General features: G+C 30.1%; 4 protein-coding genes and 1 pseudogene across 7 annotated transcripts; all 5 read left to right on the top strand.

The window, feature by feature from the left end:
* The first annotated feature begins 5,115 nt into the window (after positions 1-5,115).
* Positions 5,116-14,030, top strand: LOC8281976 (uncharacterized protein YKR070W). Of its 4 annotated transcripts, none has more exons than XR_007216350.1 (13): positions 5,116-5,329; positions 5,430-5,548; positions 5,887-5,922; positions 6,605-6,678; positions 6,780-6,820; positions 6,940-7,011; positions 7,117-7,324; positions 8,274-8,369; positions 8,657-8,724; positions 9,785-9,992; positions 10,121-10,279; positions 10,374-10,445; positions 11,651-12,143. XR_007216350.1 is itself a non-coding variant. In XM_048375719.1 (13 exons), the coding sequence occupies exons 1-12, from the start codon at positions 5,193-5,195 to the stop codon at positions 10,431-10,433; spliced, it is 1,203 nt and encodes a 400-aa protein (XP_048231676.1). In that variant the 5' UTR covers positions 5,117-5,192; the 3' UTR covers positions 10,434-10,445; positions 11,651-12,143. The 4 variants fall into 4 exon arrangements, 3 of the variants coding, with proteins under 3 accessions (XP_048231676.1, XP_048231678.1, XP_048231677.1); XM_048375719.1 differs by having other exon boundaries at positions 5,117-5,329; positions 10,121-10,204; XM_048375721.1 differs by lacking the exon at positions 11,651-12,143 and adding an exon at positions 10,911-11,639 and having other exon boundaries at positions 5,117-5,329; positions 10,121-10,204.
* On the top strand, positions 12,297-15,563 carry LOC8281975 (leucine aminopeptidase). Its single transcript, XM_002523884.4, has 4 exons — positions 12,297-13,495; positions 13,905-14,138; positions 14,234-14,560; positions 15,030-15,563. Exons 1-4 carry the CDS (start codon positions 12,494-12,496, stop codon positions 15,324-15,326), a joined length of 1,860 nt encoding a protein of 619 aa, XP_002523930.2. The 5' UTR covers positions 12,297-12,493; the 3' UTR covers positions 15,327-15,563.
* Positions 15,564-16,488: 925 nt separating this feature from the next.
* On the top strand, positions 16,489-16,947 carry LOC8281972 (conserved hypothetical protein). Its single transcript, XM_002523881.2, has one exon. It carries the CDS (start codon positions 16,489-16,491, stop codon positions 16,945-16,947), a length of 459 nt encoding a protein of 152 aa, XP_002523927.2.
* A 1,200-nt stretch (positions 16,948-18,147) lies between these two features.
* On the top strand, positions 18,148-19,546 carry LOC107261629 (annotated as a pseudogene).
* A 146-nt stretch (positions 19,547-19,692) lies between these two features.
* Positions 19,693-20,449, top strand: LOC8281971 (S-protein homolog 2). The gene has a single exon (XM_002523880.2). It carries the CDS (start codon positions 19,775-19,777, stop codon positions 20,255-20,257), a length of 483 nt encoding a protein of 160 aa, XP_002523926.1. The 5' UTR covers positions 19,693-19,774; the 3' UTR covers positions 20,258-20,449.
* Positions 20,450-21,213: the final 764 nt, after the last annotated feature.

The raw sequence follows: 21,213 nt of genomic DNA, 5'->3' as shown, positions 1-21,213 counted from the left end.
ATTTGTTTCTGTGATTATCAGATTCCTTTATATAGAGCTAGAGAGGCTCAAGGACAGAAAAGAAGAAACAAAGAAAGTAAACTGTACATGTGTTTTTGTCAGTTAGTTTCCTTGTCATGATTGTTCAGGTGTACTAAAAGGGATGCGAATTCTAGTCATTTTGTGAAGGATTAGGTGGGTTTTAAGGATGACAGTTAGCAAATAAAGATTATTAGTATTATGGTTGTAATGTAGAGAACTTTTTCCCTGTATAAGGAAAAAAATAGAAAGAGAGCCAGTAAATGAATTTACATATGTCGTTATTATAACAAACAAAATTATTTTGAGTTAATAAAACTATCAAAGCTAATTTTATTTAGATGTTTTGCTAAAAATGGTGGCAATTTTCAGAAAAAATGAAGGTTCCATCCTCAATGCCATACCTTAAGAAATTTATAATTATATATTGAAAAATTTAATTACTTTGAATTCTTTTTTTTTAATATATAATTATCTTAGAAAACCTAATATATAATTTAGGAGAACAAGTTAATTAAAAGAATATGTTCGTTAATCTAAATAATGAATTAACAAAAGACTAATATACTTTTATACAAGTACAATTTAATTTATTTGATGGATTTGAAAATTTTACATGATAAATAAGATGTAAACATTACAAAATACTATTAAAAGTTAGTGGTTGCATAAAAATTTATAGTGAATGGCATTAGAAATTTTATGATTTCATACTTAAAAATGTATTTTTACTTTGAATTCTTTTCATCCGACTTTTTTTCCAAAAGTTATTTTAGGAGTATTATACTTCTTTGAATTATAGTGACACACAATATTTACAAAAATATATAACCTAAACTTTTATAAAAGACAACTAAATTAGTATCCGCTTCTATGCAAGGTTTAATAATAAAAAATTAAAAAAATTATTAAAATTAGTATTATATTATATAAATATAGAAAAATATTAAAAGGAGTATATTAGATTAAGAGAAGTAAAAATTTTGATGGAATTGAAATGTCATAGTATATATATATATATATGAAAGTAAGTATCTCTTCTTTTTATTTTTTTTTTTATGAATTTTAAGATATTTTCTTACATTTTTGTAAGTTAATCAATTACAAAAGGCATTTAAATAAGTAAATAGATTTTATTAAATATAGTTAATTTTTCAATTAGATATTCAATGATTTAAATAATATTGGTAAATTATAAATTCTTTTATAAATAGTTATTCAAATAAATAACTAATGAGATGCAATGGCTCAGTTTGGATAGAGTCAAATGGTAAAAATCGATATATATTTTAAAATATGTCTATAAATTCTATATATGTAAAATTAAGTACGAATACCGTTAAGTTAGTTTTTATTTCAGTTTTTTATTGAGTAAAAAGTTAGAATAACTATTCATATAAATAACCAGTGAGATTCAATAGCTCAGTTTGGATAAAGTCAAATACTAAAAAATCAACAAATATTCTTTTTTATTTTTAATACTTGTGATTTGGTCTTTTTATAAAATTTAGAATTTCTCATAATCAAATTTTAAATCGGAGTAGTGAATAAATCCAACAAATTTAATAAAACAATAGGAAAAAAAATAACAAAATGGGCAAAGATAATTTAGTATATTTATTCAAGTCTTTTTCAAAAAGAGTACATCTAAAATTTTTGTTTTTCCATTTCAATGTATTGTTACTCCTTGATTTTCAATAGGAACTTCTTTTAAAGAAGCTCTCTTAAGACAAGTACAAATAGTATTTATGCAAGTACACAGAGCATGGCAAAGTGATGACCCACATCCATGATTAGTTATGCAATCTGCATTAGTCTTGCATCATAAGGAGACTATTGGACCTCTTGCCTCCACCTCCGCATGCAAGTCTGCAATCATATCATTTTATTAGTATAACATTCACACTCTACCTAGGCCATTCTTACAAATTATTTATTAATTAAATTTTATTTTTGACATTTATATGTTTATGTTTGAATTAAAGCATGCAAACCTAAAAATGAATTTATTCATAATACTACAAAAGAAAAGCAAAGATCAGTCCTTATAAGAGCCAATCAGCAAAAAAGAGAGAAGGAAAACAAACTTGAGCGTAGACATTTTAGTTTATATGTTGATTATGCTATTCGTTTTCTCTTATGTATATATGTTTCTCGGTTTGTATGTTGCTTATGCTATTCACTTTCTCTTGTACTTATAAATAAAAAAATAATTATACTAATATAATATTACCAAATTGAAGTAAATTTTGTTACCTTAAGATAATTATTGTCATTAAGAGATGGATTAAATTGAAATTAGAGATGCAATATTACTAAATAAAAGTATATTTCATTGCCTTCAAATCATTTGAGAATCATGAAGACGTTAGCTAAATTGGTTATTGAGTTGCTATATATTGTTAAAATAAATAGATTTTCTTTTTAGAAAAATAAAATAGATTTTATTTTTTTATAAAAAATAGATAATAGGGTTTATTTTTTTGAAAAAATAAATAAATTTATTAAGAATTTGAAGACAAGAGACTGTATAAATGTAAATCGGCTCAATAACCCATTATTGATTGTTGAGCCCATGGAGAGCCAATCGGTGTAGAGCTGATTCGGCTGTGCACAAAGCCGATTGCCTCTAAGGAGCAAAGTTTTAAAAATTTTAATAATTTAGTCCATGAACTTGTGAAAATAGCCGCTTTACCCTCAAATTTTATTTTTTCCGTCAATTGGATCCATATTGATTCTAGAAAAATAATTTTAAGTCTAGTTATTCCCATCCTTCTTTCAGACTCATCCCTTCTCAATTTCCGAGACTCGAAAAAGACAATAACTTTCATCATCAGATTTTTCGTAATTTCCTCGATATCACATCCGGAAAATGGGTGATGATAAGCTCATATTATTGAAAATCAATATTTTCTTAAAGTCATAAAAAAATGATTAACTAAAATTTTTCTTAATTTAATTTTAAGATGGATCCTAATAAAAAAAAATTTCAGAGAAAAGTTTAATAGTAATTTTTAAATTATATAAAAAATATTTAATAATTGATGGTTATAAATATTGAATGTTTATTTATAGAAAATTTGTAACTTATTAATACTATTTAAATTATTGAATATCTAATTGAATAACTAACTATATTTAATGAAATATATTTACTTAATTTAAATGTCTTCTGTAATTGCTTAACTCATCAAAATGCAAGAAAACATCTTAAAATTCTTAGAAAAATTGAAAATAAGAGAGAGAAAATAAATTTGAAACATTACTTTTATATATATATATATTATAATTTTTGTTTTAGATAAAAATTCGTTTTTATTTGTCTTCTGCTATTATATTCTTCATCTTTCTTATTTTTAAAATTTTCCCTGTTTCTTTTCATTTTATTTTGGTTAGTTGATGTAGATTGCTATATCTTTTTGTAAGTAAAAAAATTCATTGATATTTGTAAATCTTTTCTTTATTTTTATTTCAATTTAGTGTATATGTAAGCTTTGATTAATTGTGCTGTTAGTGATATAATTATTTTTCTCTAATTAAGAAGATTTAATATTCTACTACACTTTTTATCTCTCATTTTCCTTTATGTGGATAAAGATCTCTAATAACCTTTTAGCCTATTTATTTACATTATCATCTTCCTTTTAATAATTAAAAATTACTATTTACTACTAACATTAATTTATATAAATAACTTTTTTGGTTCATATATTCTATCGCCATTATTAAATATAAATAACATATAACTAGAAAAAATTAAAGAAAATAATTTCTAGAAAAATGCTACAAAAACCTATAACTTTTAAAGACTACTTTTTCTAATTTTTAATATATCTCGTAATTATTTAATTATTTAGATTAGAAGATTCTATATATCTTTATTTAATTATACAAAAGGTTTAGTTTTAATGTAACCAAATAATTTATTTTTAATAATACTACAAATGTGTATAAAAAATATATAATTCATATAAATATTTTATTAATATAACATCTTATGCTCAAAAGACGAATATATAACTGGTTAATAATGTTAAATTTCAAATAAAATTTTCTATTAGTGAATGGTATATGATTATAAATAAAATTTGTAATTAATTATTTGAAAACTTATTTAATAAAATAACTCTCACAATTCTTAATATATATAAAAAAAGGAAGACTTTCACAATTAAACTTTTAAAATTAATTTGATGTTTATGACAAATTTGTCCTGACTCTTATATTACTTCATTATAAATTTAAATGACATAATTACTTAATTTAATTTAGATATATATTAATTTTTGATACTTAATTTTTTTGACATGTATATTTAATTTTTAATACATAAATTTTTTTTATTTTGACATATATATTTGCTTTTGACACGTATAATTTAAGTTTATATATAATTTTATAATTTTTTCTATTAATTTTTAGATTCATAAGTTACATTCCTAATTAAACACTGACTCTAATTTTAAAAAATAGTATGTCAGTTATATTTTAATATTATATTAACTAATAAATAGTTTCTTAAATAAATAATGATATTAATTCTATCTTTAGTTTTTCTGTTAATTTATAGATTCATATGTTATATTCTTAATTAAAATATTAACTATAATCTTAGAAATAATGTATTAGTTATATTTCTAATATTACATTAACTAATAAATAATTTTCTAATCAGATAATGATACTAATTTTATCACAAGAAATAACATATTAATTGTGTTTTAATATTATATTAACTAATAAATTAGTTTTCATAATTAGATAATAATTCTAATTCTAAGAATTAATATCTTAAATTATATTTTTAATATTAAATTTAGTAATGAAATAATTTTTTAATTTAATAATAAACTTTTAATTTTAAAAAGTTGTAATATCAATTATATTAATATAAATAAATTATAAAATTTTAAAAAAATTAAAAAAATTTAAAAATAATTAATTTACTATTATTTTGATTATAAAATTAAATTAATAAATTTAATAAGAAAACTAAAATTTAATATCAGATAAACGTATAGTTTATTAATTAAATCCTAATATGACTAAAATTCCCAATTGACATTGTCATTTTCCCGCGTAATTTAGAGTTTATTTAAAGAAAGAATTTTAAAAACAAAAGCTCCTTCAAAGCTGCACCACAGACACAGAGATAAAGAGTAATAGAAATAGAGATGAGATTTCAAAAGAGATTGGCGTTGCTTAGGGTTTCTAAAATCAACAACATATCACCATCGCCACATCTGTTTCAATCTCATGTTTCTCCTTCTCTCTGGCAGCTTAAATCAAATCAGCTCCAGCAACAAAAACTGTTCGTTACATCATTTCCCTTTTTTTTTTTTTTTTTTTTTAATTTTGTAATTTAGATTGTAAGTTGCAATTCAGAGGGTTACAATTCGAATATTTTGCAGGTTTTCTTCTTCTTCTTCTTCTTTTGGAATTGCATTTGACATTGATGGCGTTATTCTTCGTGGCCGTGTTCCCATCGGTGGCTCTCCTCAGGCTCTGAAGAGATTGTATGGATATAATGGTAATTTCAGTTTCTTCTTCTTCGTTCTTTATACAGAAATAAATTCAGTTTATTACATTTTGTTAAGCTAAACTTATTATTAAGTAAAGTATATCAATTGAGTTCCTAAACAAAGTGATGATTAAAAGCTGAAATAGGATATCTGAAGCGAAATGGACTATGCAAAGTAGTTATGCTTGATTTTTCTTTGATACCAATGTAACCATATGAAGAAAAGGATGTTCTCCTCCTGGTTTATGGATTTAATCAATTGTTTGTGATTATTAGGGATAATCCTTACAGATTTGCTTTAATTATATTTGTTTCGTCTAATTTGAATGACTACTGCTTCTTTACAGGATCTTTGAAGGTTCCTTTTCTGTTCTTGACAAACGGTGAGTTGCTTAATGTGCTACTTTTTGGTTTATGATGTAAATTGTGTTTATGTGCGTGTTTATATCTATATATATACACGCATATTGCTTGTCTTTAAGGCAGGGTTTCATTATGCATATATATATATATATCTGTATTGATCATGACAAGTGGAACGAATTATATGTGGCATCATTGTACTATTTAAAGACTCGGAAGAATATTTTTCTTTAGATATTTCAAATATCTAATTTTTCTTAGGGCAAACCAATTTCCCTATTTCAGCCATGTCTAGAGTGTAGACAATTAACTAGGATTTATAAGAAATAATGATTTAGTTTATGAAACTGTAGAGATGATTTTTAATATATAAGTTTTGCTAAAATTGGTCTATTTAAGATAAAATTATATGTATTTAAACATGTTGACATACCTTGAAGAATGCATCATTTAGGAGATGTGTGCTTGACAGAGTATTATGTTTGGGCCTACATGAATAATCTGTATTGAACTTTCAGTGATTCCATAAAGTATAATTCCAGTATTTCATCAAACTGGAATTTATAGAAGTAACGCAAGTGGTTTCATGAAATTTGTTCAAGGAACATAATAAGTTTCTTAATAATACTCTTTTACCTTTGAAAGCCAGGATATATTACTAAGCATATGAATGACTAATTTCTTATATTTCTATTTGATTAGGAGGTGGCATTCCAGAATCCAGACGATCCATTGAGTTAAGTGAAATTCTAGGTGTAAAGATTTTACCTTCTCAGGTACAGCTTAAACATACTTTATGTTTTATCCATTGAATTTTACCTTAGCATCATTTGACTAATGGAACCTGTGACATAGCTGCTCTTTCTTCCTGATACAGGTCTTACAGGGTCACTCACCTTTTAAAAATCTGTTAAAGAGGTATATATTATACTATTGATTTTCTGCATCTCTTTCCCTATCTATACATTTTCAGTTTTAAATACCATATTCTTCTTTGACACACAGGCTTTAGTCGTTTTCTTTTATTGTCTCTGCAGATATGAGAATCAACTCATTATTGCCACCGGAAAAGGGGAACCTGCTGTAGTAATGTCCGAGTATGGTTTCAAGTAAGTCTCACTGATTTTTCTTGATAATATGACTACTTGTTTTAGAGACTGTTGTTTTTAAATTTAGCTACATTTGCATTTACCCTCATTTGTTATTATTGGCAGAAAGGTTCTCTCTTTAGATGAGTATGCTTCTCTCTTTGAGAATATCGATCCTGTGTCTCAATACAAGGAATGGGCAACCAAGAATGTAGTGAATGGGACTAGAAGTACTCTCTCTGTGAATATGCCTCCCAGATGCAGTTTTTCTTCTGAAGCAGTTAATGCAGTATTTATTGTCAGTGATCCTGTAGATTGGGGCAGGGACATTCAGGTGTTTCTCCTTTTTATATTCATTTATCATGAGCCTGGCAGTGCATGTTTGGATTTAAATATGGCAGTTTCAAATTTATAAAAATTGTGCTTGGTGTAATTTTCTTATATTATTTACCATTACCTTTTAGATGTTTTATGGATATAATATGAAATTATAACTTTAGCTTATTCTCTTTTATAAACCATAGGCTCTTGAATTAGATATTAAATTCTTGGGATTAATACATGCATGCATATGACCTCCATAATTACAACCTGCAGTAAACTAGGTTTGCAAAAAATATTTGAGCCAAGCATCTAGCTGTTTCAAGCTGGGCTTGGTCACTTCAAAAACCTGCTTAAACTCATTGGAGCTTTAGAGAGGCAAGTTCGAACTTCGCTCAACCAAACGAGCCAAGCTAGAGCTTGTTTAAAGCTCTGTTTAAGTTCAAGTCGTAAAGCTTTTATTGCCTTCCCTTTTCATTAATACCCTGGATAAATGATAAAGCTGGCAGGCCTACTTAATTGTTGTCCAGCCATTAAAAACTTCTGCCTTAGGAATGTGAAAGTGGAAGGGGGATGCTTCTTTTTTATATTGGTGGAGTTCCCTCCTTGTTCCTTTGAGGTAGAATTATTTTATATTTTTTCTTTCTCTCGTTTTCTTCTCTTAATGTGGTAATGTACTAATCTTGCAATGCTAGTGTTCTACAATCAAGTAATCCAATGTGGGAGACAACATACCTTCATAAAGATCTCAGAGCATACTATTTCAAATGCTCTTTGAAAATAAATTAGATCCATCAATATAAGGCTAAACTATGATGGCCTAAAATTAGGGTTATCTAGTAAACATTTCTTGGGTTGCTCTTCTCCTTTTTGTCTCAATTCATTGAATGTAAAGGGACATACATTATCTTTCTAAATTTGTAGCCTCTAAAGGTTATGAACTCACTAATGAGTCGCATCAGGTTCTCTGCGATGTGTTAAGATCTGGAGGCATTCCTGGACAGGATAAAGGGCATCAACCTCCTTTATATTTTGCCGCTGATGACCTTGAATATCAGGTTGGCAGTTATATTTTCTGACATTGTGGTACTTTATAGTTCTTTTCATATGGTTTTTGTTCCACTTCTGATACTGCAAATGGACTTTGTGTGGTAAAAAATTTTATAGATATTTTTATCACAGGCAATGGGTTAATTGTCCTGTTAGAACTCACTTTAATAGTCTTGTGCCAATCTATGGGAAGGACGGGTTCTTTCTTTTTTATTTTTTATTTTTTATTTTTTTTCTCTAACTCAGAAGTTGATGAGAACTTGGTAATTGATGATCAGCTTATTTTTCAACACAGGCTGCATTTCCTTCTCAGCGTCTTGGAATGGGTGCTTTCAGAATTGCACTGGAGAGCATCTTCAACAGGTAAGGTTAGTGTCCCACGAAATTTAAAATTTAAATTTGTTTGAAGTTCTCCCTTGTTCTTATTTAGTCAATCTAAGTGTTTCACACTGGTAGCCTATTTTTTCGTGTTGCTTGTTTAAATGGCCCTAAAAGGCAACCACAAATATATTGTGGTTGTTAGATGGGCTTTGAGATTGCTTCCTCAGTCTGTTTCACTAGAGTTGTTTCCCTCTCACTTTTCTTCTCCTCCCTTAATTCTGAATATCTAAATTCTTGATGCAGAGCATATTTACCTTGTTTGTCACTCCTCTAATGTGACATATAATGTGTCTTTTGCCACAGCTTTGGGTAAATTTAAGTCTGCCAGTCCAAATCTGAAAATCCTGGCTGCTTGCTTTTGTTCATATTGTGAATTTGTGGTTGGAATTTGCTCTGAAAGCAGTTAATATGTTGGGTCAAATGCTTTTGGATGCTTATTATTGGCGAAATGCATTGTAGACTTTGAGATTTCTGCTGGTCGAATCTTTCAGGGTGTTCAGCAGCAATGCTTGTTGTAAATGAGACTGTTCTTGGGACATTGTTGTGGTAGAACAGCGTAATTGGACTTGAAAGCAATGTGAGAAATATTCTTTTGTTTTATATATAACTGAACTGGTATTGCCAGTTAACCGAGTCATCAGTTAACTGGAGTTGTTGGTTTTCTGCTCAAGGGATTAATTAATGTACTGATTACTCCACTTGGACCATTTCTTTGTTTTTTCTTCCTTTTAATTTTTATGATCAATCTTTGAAACTTGAGGACTCCTAATTCTCATTTGTTTTGCTCCGCACCATGTCAGCACCTTGAGTACAGATAGCAGCACATGATGATCGGGCACCTATCAACTGAACAAAAATTATACTCGCACAACTTAATTACTTTGCTGTTGGTTAAAAAACTTTGAATGTATATAGTTTTTGAGCTCATATCACAATACATGATACTTCCACACATATATACCATTACAACTGCTAAAATCTTATTGCTATATTGTCAATTGTTCCTGCACTAAAAATCTTTTATGTTTGAAATTGCTTGCAGGATTCACCATAATGCTCTAGAGTATGTAACATTTGGGAAACCAAATCCATTTGTATTCAAGAATGCTGAAGCTGTACTAAGCCAGCTTCTGCTGTCTTGTCATACCGAAGCTAATCTCAAGAAATGCAGAGGTCCTGAAATACCTTATTTGAAAACCCTTTATATGATTGGTGACAATCCTTCAGTTGATGTCAAAGGTGCACAGCAGGTTCGTTCTGCCTATTTTCTTGTAGTTGTAACATGATTGATTGAGCTCTCTTTGCAGACTGTTTCAACCATCATAATTAACCAATTTTTGAATTTTACGATGGAAAATCTTTTTTACTTTAATTTCAGGCAGGAGACCCTTGGTTTTCTATCTTGACAAGGACAGGCGTTTTCCGTGGAGAAGATAACCATGCAGAGTTTCCTGCAGATCTGGCAAGTTAAACAAACACTTCACCATATGCGCACCAAAATATTTTGCAGCAAATACTTGCACGCACTCATGTACATGTACATGCAATTTGCCTTTATCCTGGGTGGAGAGAACATATCTCAGAAATCATTATATTGTTTTATCTGACGTATTTTGCTTTCAAAATGGCAGGTGGTTGATACTGTTGAAGAGGCAGTGGATTATATTCTGCAAAAGGAGTCTAATTCTTAGTACTACTGCCATGTAAGGTGTTCAAGTAATAACCATTAAAATCATTTTCTTATATGTCATGCTGAGTATATTTATTTTGCCAAAAAAAGCAAAAAAAGAAACATAGGCGGATTTTGAGGCTTGATTTCGGACCAACACACTTCCTAATGGCTTGGCTTTAGGAATTGCCATTTGAATGAAAGTTGAAATAACGGTTTACATGTATTTGGTTTAAATCCCACAAAGAATTGATTTCGCTTAAGATAAATTCTTTTATTTAGTGTGAGATATTAATAAATGTAGAATTTATTTAAAAATTGATTAGTTGAAGAGATAGGAGAGAGAGAGAGACAAAAGGAAAGGAAAGATGAAAAAAGATGTGGAAGAGTGTAATTGAATCAAAAGTAAAATAATCTCATAAGTTTAGTTTTCATTGAAAAATTCTACAAAAATTGATAGAATTCATACTAAGCACAATGGTAGTGTTTGATGTTACAGTGGAATAATTGTTGAGCGGCGTTCTGGCTATCTGTTTCTGGATTATGGGTTAGGAATGGAATTTGGGGTACATATTATTTTTGGATTGGAATGTGTTTTATTCTTCAGTGTTTTATTGATTATGTAAACCAAGTAACAAGACACCATCAGCTTTGTTGCTGATGATGACCTAACTACTACACTACTCTAATTGATTAGATTGGGTTGGATTGAGTAATTATTTGTTGGGTGTCAAGAGTATCATTGAAGAGCATGTGGCGTAGTTACATGAGAAAGACATCCTTCTACATTAGGTTCATGGGATAGCTAACTAATAGAATAGTTATTCTATGTGAAATGACTATTTCAGGATTTGATTCAAACTTGAACTAGAAATAATATTTGCATGGAATAGCTGTTTTAAATTTTATAGATGTTATTTTATAATGAGTTGAAAAATGACTATTCTGAACCTTAAGAAATAATATACTTTTTTAGTTGGTTATGTTAAGTTCACTTGGCATTATCTTTAATTATCTATCACTATCCACCACCCACCCCATCCCACCATCCACACTACCGCAATCATTGTATATAATATATTATTATAATTTTATTTAAAATGAGTTAATTCAAGTTCGTGAAGCAAAGAGTAGAATAAAGCTTATTTAGAAATAATTCTTCTATCTCTATTTATTATATTCCTTAAGAATTGATATTTTATTCTATTACATGAACCAAACATTACTTACATATAGCAGACTGGAAACTGAGTTTGGTTGAAGCATAGATGACCAGATCTTGCAATGACAATGGATGACAGGATGAGCAGATTCCTGCTGTATTACCAAGAGTGTATTTAGCTATGAATCAGAGTCTGTATACTTCTGGTTTGTTAGTAGTCTTATTAGGTATTATGTCAGCTATTCTTACACAGCAGAGAGAATTCCAGAGTTGTCTGGTTGCTATGTAGAAATTGGCAAGTGACAATGGAACTATGGAAGGAAAATCTTTTGCCCTTCACATTTTAGAAGATAAGGAAGAGCTACTTTACAAGCATGCTACTATTTTATTCAGCAGCAGGCCATCCAGCTTCTCAATACCACCACCACCACTGAACCATAGAAGCAGTGATCATAAACTACAAAAGAAATTTATGATAGATCTCTCAAGCTCCTGCATAAATAATTAAGGCCTTGTTTGAACATGTTATATCAAATTCTTTGGTATTAATCCAAATGAAATTTTCAAACATGAGATATGCTTTTGATCAAATGAGAATAACTTTAATATGATAAATTTCAACCTCAAACAATGGCAAAAGTATCGATTCTCTCATTAATTAATTAATTATTGTAACAATGAAAAATTTTATATTATCATTTTAAGTATTTTATCTTTTTAATCCTTTTTCTTTTTTGTAAAAGAAGTATTATTCTCTTTCAACTTTAGAAGATTGAGATCATTACTAGTAAGCTTTTGTTTGATTCCCCCTCCAAATTTGAAAAAGAAAAGAAGAACCAAACCCAAATTATTGTTCTCTCACACACTCTCTACCTCAGGAAGAAATCTGAAAACCCTAACATTAAAATTCTTCAACAGAAATGGCACCGGTCGATCCACACTCTTACACTGATTCAACACACCCATTAACAACCCATATTTCTCTCTCTCTCTACTTCGATTTCTCTGCCTCCACGATCCACGGCACCGCTCTCTTTTCCCTCTCTACGCCGCACACCGGCCATATCTCATTCGACACTCGCTCTCTCACTATTCATAAAATCGCGGACCCTGTAACTCGAGCCTTAATCCCTTTCTCTCTCTCCCCTGAAATTGACCCAATCAAGGGCTGCCACCTTACTCTCTCTCTCCAAAACCAATCCTCGTTTCTCATTCTCTATTCCACTTCACCATCTTCCTCAGCTCTCCAATGGCTCTCGCCGCCGCAAACTTTTGGGAAGGCTCAACCTTTTGTGTATACGCAGTGTCAGTCAATTCATGCTCGCTCTGTCTTCCCTTGTCAGGATACTCCAGCTGCAAGAATTTGTTACTCTGCAAGGTTGAATATTCCTCGCCAGCTGGCGGCCGTTATGTCGGCTAGACATTGTCATCGCCGCGCCCCTGTTTCGGGTGATGTTGAAAATAGTATCGACGAGGGTACTGATTTTGATTTGAAGTCGATATGGTGTGGTGAAGGTAGAGTTATTGAGGAATTTGTTATGGAACAGCCAATTCCTCCGTATTTATTTGCGTTTGCTGTTGGTGAATTAGGGTTTAGAGAGGTGGGACCGAGGACTAGGATTTATTCTGAGAATGTTGGTGATGTGTTGGACGCGGTTGCAAGAGAGTTTTCTGGGACTGAGGAGATGATTAGGCAAGGGGAGAAGTTGTTTGGGGAATATGAGTGGGAGAGGTTTGATTTGTTAGTTTTGCCACCCAGTTTTCCTTATGGCGGAATGGAGAATCCGAGGATGGTGTTTTTGACTCCTACTGTCATTAAGGGTGATTCCAGTGGGGCGCAGGTTGTGGCTCATGAGTTGGCCCATAGTTGGACTGGGAATTTGATCACTAACACGAATAATAACCATTTTTGGTTGAATGAGGTAATTGGGTTGTGTACTCGATAACATGTTCTGATTCATGCATTTACCATTTGCTATTGACGAAATATGTGTATATTTTTGCATGCAATCAGTTGGTCAACTACACTGGGGAAACTAATTCTGTCTTGCATCATCATCCGATTTTTTCCCCAATTCATTAAACCTATATTAGAAAGTACTGCATTTTGATTTCCAATGTAGTTTAATTGCTTCATATTTTCATGAGGTTGAGTATCCTGGATTGGCGCGATTGAGGTTGCAGTGTGTAAGGAAAGCCTTCTGTATTGACAATTACTGTAATGGATTTTAGAAGAATGCCTATTACATTTAGGAAAGTTTTTATTATGCTTTTGCTTTGTCAGAGCATATTTATTATGAGTTGTTATTATTTTTGTGTTTGTGGTTATAGGGTTTTACAACATATGCGGAAAGGAGAATTGTAGAGGTTGTGCAAGGAGAAGACAAAGCTGTACTGAATATTGGAATTGGCTGGAGGGGTTTAAATGAGGAAGTAGAGAGATTTAAGGACAACATGGAGTTCACTAAGCTCAAAACCAATCAAGAGAATGCAGACCCCGATGATATGTATTCACAAGTTCCATATGAGAAGGGTTTTCAGTTTTTGTGGCGCATAGAACGCCAGGTATATTGAGTTATTTATTGGTTCCTTGTTTAAACTCAGATATCCATCCATGAAAAGTATTCTCACTGAATGTGTTTTAACTTTGGGATGCTTAGATTGGAAGACCTGCATTTGATGAGTTCCTCAAGAAATATATTGCCACCTTCAAGTTTAAATCAATTGATACAGATATGTTTCTTGACTTCTTGAAAGCAAATGTCCCTGGAATAGAGAAGGACATTGACCTACAATTATGGACCGAGGGTACTGGCATCCCTCCAGATGCATATGAACCAGTTTCCAATGTATACACAAAGATTATATCACTTGCACATGAGTTTAAGCTTGGTACGATGCCTGGGGAGGTTGAAGTTGCTGACTGGCAGGGGCAGGAATGGGAGCTTTACTTAGAAAACCTACCGAAATCAGTTGAAGCTTCTCAGGTAGTAAAAGATGTCTTATATGATTTCATCCCTTGCTTTGGATAGAAAGTATTTGATTGGATTATAACTTTTGTATATTTACTTTTTACATGCTTGATCTTTTTTTATCTATGTGACTGTATGCACACCTTTTATGGAACTATTTCTGGTACAGCACAGTATCTGCTTTATTATATCACAAGCATGAAGCACAAGCTCTTGGAAAATTATTCAATTGGTTAATGGAATCATAACTTGGAAGATTCTGAAATTTATTTACTGCACTTGTCGATAAATTTTGCTTTATATTGTTTCAGCTGGGGCTCTGCTTTTCAATTAAGCCAATATACTTGTTGAATGTTTTCTTTTAAAAGACCATGATGTGATAGAAGCTCACATTGTATCACTTTTGTGCCTAAGCCAAGGCAGGTAGTGGTCATGGATGTGGTAAAAATTCATATTTTCTTTTCACATCTGGTTATTGATGCAGATCATAGCCTTGGATGCACGCTACAGGCTGTCAGAATCAAAGGATTATGAAGTGAAAGTAGCATTCCTCGAACTGGCCATTTTATCTGGCTGCAAAGATTACTTCAGCGCGGTGGAGAAAACCTTAAAGGAAGTTGGGAGGATGAAATACCTTCGCCCACTCTACACCGCCCTAGTTCAAGGTACTGGAAAGGAAGAAGAAAAGATTTTGGCTAAACGGGTGTTTGCAGATGCTCGTGATTGTTATCACCCTATAGCTCAAGGTGTTGTTGAGGCTATCTTTGCCAAGCATTTGTAGAATGATATATAGCAATAATATCTGGAACCTAATATCCAGGCCAAACCTTGATGTTTTGGGTCTGTCAACTTTGATCTTAGAGATCCAGGACGGTAATAGTAACTTTTATCTTGCCAATGTTGGCGTTGCAAAGCAAGCTTTGCTGCCAATGCTAATCTTGCAATGTTAATGGAAACATCATATTTTGACAGTGAAAATTCCTCTTTTCAATTGCCTTCAGCATGCAAGGCTTGTGTATCTGGAAATCTTTTGATTGAAATCCCTGCTATTTAGATTTTAGGGTATTGTCTACCCGAAAAGAGGAATGCCTATCCTCGTTTTAAGTTGATCAAACACTTCAGTTTTGATATAATATTGTTGCATACTTCTTGTTTTGCAATATGGTTTTCATAGGTTTTCCGAGAGGTACCAATCAATGGTCTAGATTGATTGGGTATGATTTTTTTTTGGCTCAATTAAAGGTGAGGAGTTTTACTCTCAATTTACTTGTAACTGCATTTAAGTCTTAAAAAAAATTAAATTATGATTTCCTTTTTTATTTTATTTTTTAAAACATAGAATCTTATAAAAATAACTGCAATTTCCATTAAAAATAAACTGTAAATTTGGATAGGCAATCTGAAGCACGATATTCACAAATTTATTAAATCAAAAAAGATTTTTGTCATATATAATGAAAAAAAATGCTTGATTCATGCCATGACATTAGAATTTAATGGATTAAAATGTATAAATTAATCATTTGTTTATAAATTTTTGTGAATTTATTGAACTAATTATTTAATAATTTATTACCAAACAGCAACAGTTGACTATTTCCATTTATTGGTTTCACAGTAAACGGACATCATATAGTAATTGCAACATAAATCTCTCTAGTAAATAAAAAAGAAAATCTGATTTGACAAGTATCCTTGTGAATAAAGATTTATTTACTTGTGACAAATTATCTAACGCATAATTATCACCAATTTACTTTCCATTTTTAAAATCCGTTTTTTATGTTTCTCATTCAATATTATTGCTTTTTTATTATAATGTTACCTTATTATTTATTGCTATCTAATCCAAGAGGATATCCTTTTCCTCTATAAATACCCAATGAAGCATTATCCACTATGCACTAAAAAAAAGAAAAGCATACGTTTCTAAAAGCTAAGAAATGGGTCTTTCATGGGTTCAGTTCTGTCTCATTTTCCTTGTAGCAACTCAGCACCAAGTTTTTGCATGGCGGCCAATGGCCCCAATGGAAAGTACAAGTGGTGCAGATGGTCTGTGTTTCAAATTTAGGGTTCATATCATAGATGGGTTTAGCAACAATAACAACCCATTGTTACTCCATTGTTGGTCTCTAGATGATGATCTTGGTAACCACACTTTGTATATTGGAGGAGATTTCAACTTCAAATTTGGCTTGAAAGTGTTTGGTGGAAAAACTAGGTTCACTTGTTCTTTCAATTGGGGTGCAAAACACCAACAAATTGATGTGTTCAGGGATAATATTGAGGCCTCTTTGTGTTGTGTTGGGGATGATAATTGCTATTGGAGAACTCAGGATGATGGTATCTATTTTAGTGTGGATAATCAAAATTGGTCCAAAAGTGTTGACTGGTTGCAATAAAAGGAGAGACATACCAAAAATTACAGAAATGATGTAGTGATTATGAATTGTCCTACGTATGTGTAATGCCTTTGTTTTACATATGGAATGGATGAATAAATATTTTTCTATTTTCAACTTTGTCAAATAAATTGATATATTTCTTTTTTTGGTCTTTCCATAAGTAAAAACATAAGATAAATATGTTAAAAAATAAAAATTTATGTATTAATATAATCAGACGGAGTTTATAAATTAAAATCTTATAAATCTATTTATGCAATGAATTAGGAAAGATATGTGATGATTTGAAGAGACCGAAAAAGATAGAGAAATTATATAAGACACTGTTACATACAATTTTGTATAATGCAATCGATATTATTCCAGATTACTACAGATTAATTTCGTGAGAAATTCTTATGCTTTTCAGGAAATATATATTTTTTTTTTTAAATATGAACTTTTCGTTCAACGAATTGTACCTTTTTCTATTTAACCAATAATAGAAAATCAATTACACAGAATGTACACATAGGGAAAATTTCGGTCATTTCAACAGAAAAATTTTAAGAAAACAAAGAATGCAAAGAACACTAATTTTTGTTAAATAGAATTCTTCAGTCAAAGTAAAATTTAGTCTAGTTGTGGATCATGAGTAAATTTCAATTTGTAATTTTATTTTTCAATCAAATTATTAATTCGAGATTCTTTTCGTTATTCTACTACTGCAAATCCATTTTAATTAGTAGAATCGAGCAATTCAATTATTTATTATTATAATTACTAAAATATGTATATGAAAATAACAAATGGATAAAATAAGGCTTTTGTGAGAGTAAATAATTGATAATAAGTAGTTTTACAATGTATAACAATTATAATAATAAATATATTTTATTTAGTATATTTATGATGAGTACTCGTAACCATTTAAAGTATTATACATAAATCTTCCTTTGTAGCCTGTTCAGAATTAAGAAAAGAAAAAGGAAAGAAATATATAGTTCAAAGCAATAAATAAATAATTGATTGGTTGTATTTTTAATATGGGGTAAATACAATTTTAATTATGACTTTTGCCATTTTTTTACAATTTTAAAAATTTGAATCATAAATTTTAAAAAGAATATACAATTCAAAGCAAACAACTAAACTACGTCTAAAATTAAATACGGAACTTCTTAAGCTTGTTCAACTCAATTAAAAGTGTTTGCCACGTCAGAAACCCTTTCAACACACCCCAAAATGCAAAACGCATCGTTTGCCTTTAACAAACGTCAGAAACCGCAAATGTAATTTGGGAATTTAATGTCATTCTCTTAACAAAACCCAAATCAAGAAAAGAAATAGAAATTTCTCATGACTGAAATGATGGATACCGTATCATCAACAACACCCAAAGCTCCACCAGTCTCTGAAATGTTTCAGAAATTCGCCTTGGCTTTAAGACCAAAACTTTCGAGTTCTTCGCTGATGAAGAAACCACCACCGCTGCTGCCGATGATGACGGTTTATCTCTCATTGACTCCGCCGAAGACTTCATTCCTAACCAGAAAACGGCTTAAACTTTGATTTCTTTAATATTTGCAACGATTTCTTCAGTTGAAGCTTCATATTTACAGCTAGAGACTGTCCATCTGCCTTTTAACGAGGAGAGCATCACAGCTGCTGATGAGGCTTTAGTTTCGCATCTTCAAAGATTGTCTGATTTAAAGCAATTGTACGGGGATATATGAAAAAATCTACACTTTGGTGTTGATTTAGGTATTGGGTCTCGCTTAGAAGCTCAAGTACAAGAAAATCAAAGCAAGGGGAACTGTTTCTGATCATTTACAAGAAGAGATTGATAGAAAGGATAATGAAGTTTTTGAATTAAGGAAGAAATTGAGTGACATAGAAAGGTCTAATTTTAAGTTGTCAATGTGGATAAATGGTAATTTCAATTTGAATTCATCTTCTTGTGATGTTTTATTGTCTGCTATTGTTTTTGATTCTGTGTTAAAAGATACTTATAGAGCTACACACAAGTTTATTAATATTTTAATTGAGACGATGAGAAAAGCTGGGTGGGATTTGGATTTGGCAGCTAATTCAGTTCATGCTGATATTCAATACGCTAAAACAGGGCATAATCGCTAGGTTCTTCTGTCATATGTTAATTTGTTCAGGCATGTTTCAAGGTATTGATTTAAAAGGGTTTGGTTTATAGGAGAAACTTGATGCTGAAATCCTGAGTAATATGCACATCTCTGATTCCATGAAGACCAACAGTAAAGAGGTCTTTTCACAATGCAGCTTCTTTTCCTTTCCACAAATTCCTAATATGACCAAACCATGAGTTTTGAGCGTGGAGAAGGGATTTTTAACGTGGCAAACCCTTTTAATTGAGTTGGACAAGCTTAACAGCCACGGCATTTGATTTTGAATGGAGTTTAGTTGATTACTTCGAATTGTAAATTTTTCAAAGCTTGTGATTCAAATTGCTAAAATTGTAAGGGTTGGTTAAAATTGTAAAAAAGGGGAAATGGTCATGATTAAATTTGCACTTAACCCTTTTAATATTGATTCTCAAACAGTAACTGATTTATTCGATAGTATTGGTTGTCCTAATAACTTTCATACTAGAAATTCTTGGCCTGACATTAATTTTCCGATATGCTTCTTTTGATTACCATTTATATGCATATTCTTTTGTGATTCGGCTTGCCTTTTATTCTAATCTTACCTTCTTTGTTCCAATTTCCAAACTTACAACATTAGCAGATATATATGTATATAATCTGAGATACTCTTATACTTACCAAAGAAAACTTTCTTTTATCAACAAAATATACATCTCTAAGCAATGGTACCTACTACTAAGGTTCATTCCTCTCCCTCATTGCTTCTTCTTCTTATTCTTCTTCTAGCAATTTATCATCATCGTCATCACCCAGTTCTTGCAAGGCGGCCTGTAGAAACTGAAAATGAAGATGGGTTTTGTTTTAAGTTTAGGGTTCATGTTATAAATGGCTTGAGCAGCAATGCAAACCCACTGTTCCTCAGATGTTGGTCACTAGATGATGATCTAGGGGAGCACCACCTATATATTGGAGGAGATTTCAATTTCAAATTTGGGTTAAAAGTCTTTGGCAGAACTCTATTTACTTGCTTCTTTGAGTGGGATAACAAAAATCAACATGTTGATGTGTTTAGAGATAATGTTGAGGCAAATCTATGTTGTGACACACAAACTTGCTTCTGGAGAGCTCAAGATGAAGGGATTTTTTTCAGTGTTGATAGTCAAACCTGGGACAAAAAATTTAATTGGACGAGTTCGGTAGTTTAGGAGGAAAAATAAAACAGAAAATTACACACAGAATATGAAATAAATAAAGTGAAGTTGTGGGTTCTTTTTTCTCTGTTGTCTTTAAAAGTATGCTTAATGTTGTGTAGGGTTATCAATAAATTTGTTTATGTCCATAAGACGCATTGTGTAATAATTAATTGATGAAATGAAAGATAATAGTGTTGTTTGTTATGGATTTGGTTTAGGATCTTGAGAGTAGTGAACTACTACGATAATCCTGGATTCTAATAAAAGATATTCTGTAATCTCTTCATTTGAGAATATAAACATTAATCAAATAGATAAAAGATTACTTGCTTGATGATAAAAAATAAAAAGGAAACAATTGATATATATATATATATATATATATCTAAAATATACTTAATCTTATAAGGTAACACACAATTACTAACTTTCTTATTCTAAATTTATATATAATTAATTTAATTTTTTTTAATTCTAATTGTAATAGAATTAATTATAATTAATTCTAATTCAATAAAAATTTCACTCATGATGGAATTCAAATTACTTAATATAATTTTTCGTAAAAATCAAAGATAGAAAATCATGAAAAAGATGTATGATATTTTTAATTTTACTTTATTAATTAGGATTATTTACTACTTAATATTTTTGTTAATTTTTGATTTTTTCTATCATGAAAATTTAAAATTCATTTCTTTTTTCTTTTACTAATTTTCTTTTAAAAGATCAAAATTCTATTGAAATTTACGTGTATAACGTGCATATATATATATATATATATATATATATATATATATATATGAAACCTAAGAATTTCTTGACATATGTGATTATATTTTAATATATAAGATTCAAATTTATATATAATTTTATTATTTTTATTAATTTATTAATTAATAAATTAATATTAATTAAATAATGACTCGAATTCTAGAAAATAGAATTTTTAATATTATATTAACGAA

This window comes from Ricinus communis, chromosome 6 (genome assembly GCF_019578655.1).
Source record: "Ricinus communis isolate WT05 ecotype wild-type chromosome 6, ASM1957865v1, whole genome shotgun sequence".
NCBI classification, from domain to species: Eukaryota; Viridiplantae; Streptophyta; class Magnoliopsida; order Malpighiales; family Euphorbiaceae; genus Ricinus; species Ricinus communis.
This window is presented reverse-complemented; position numbering and strand designations above follow the sequence as displayed.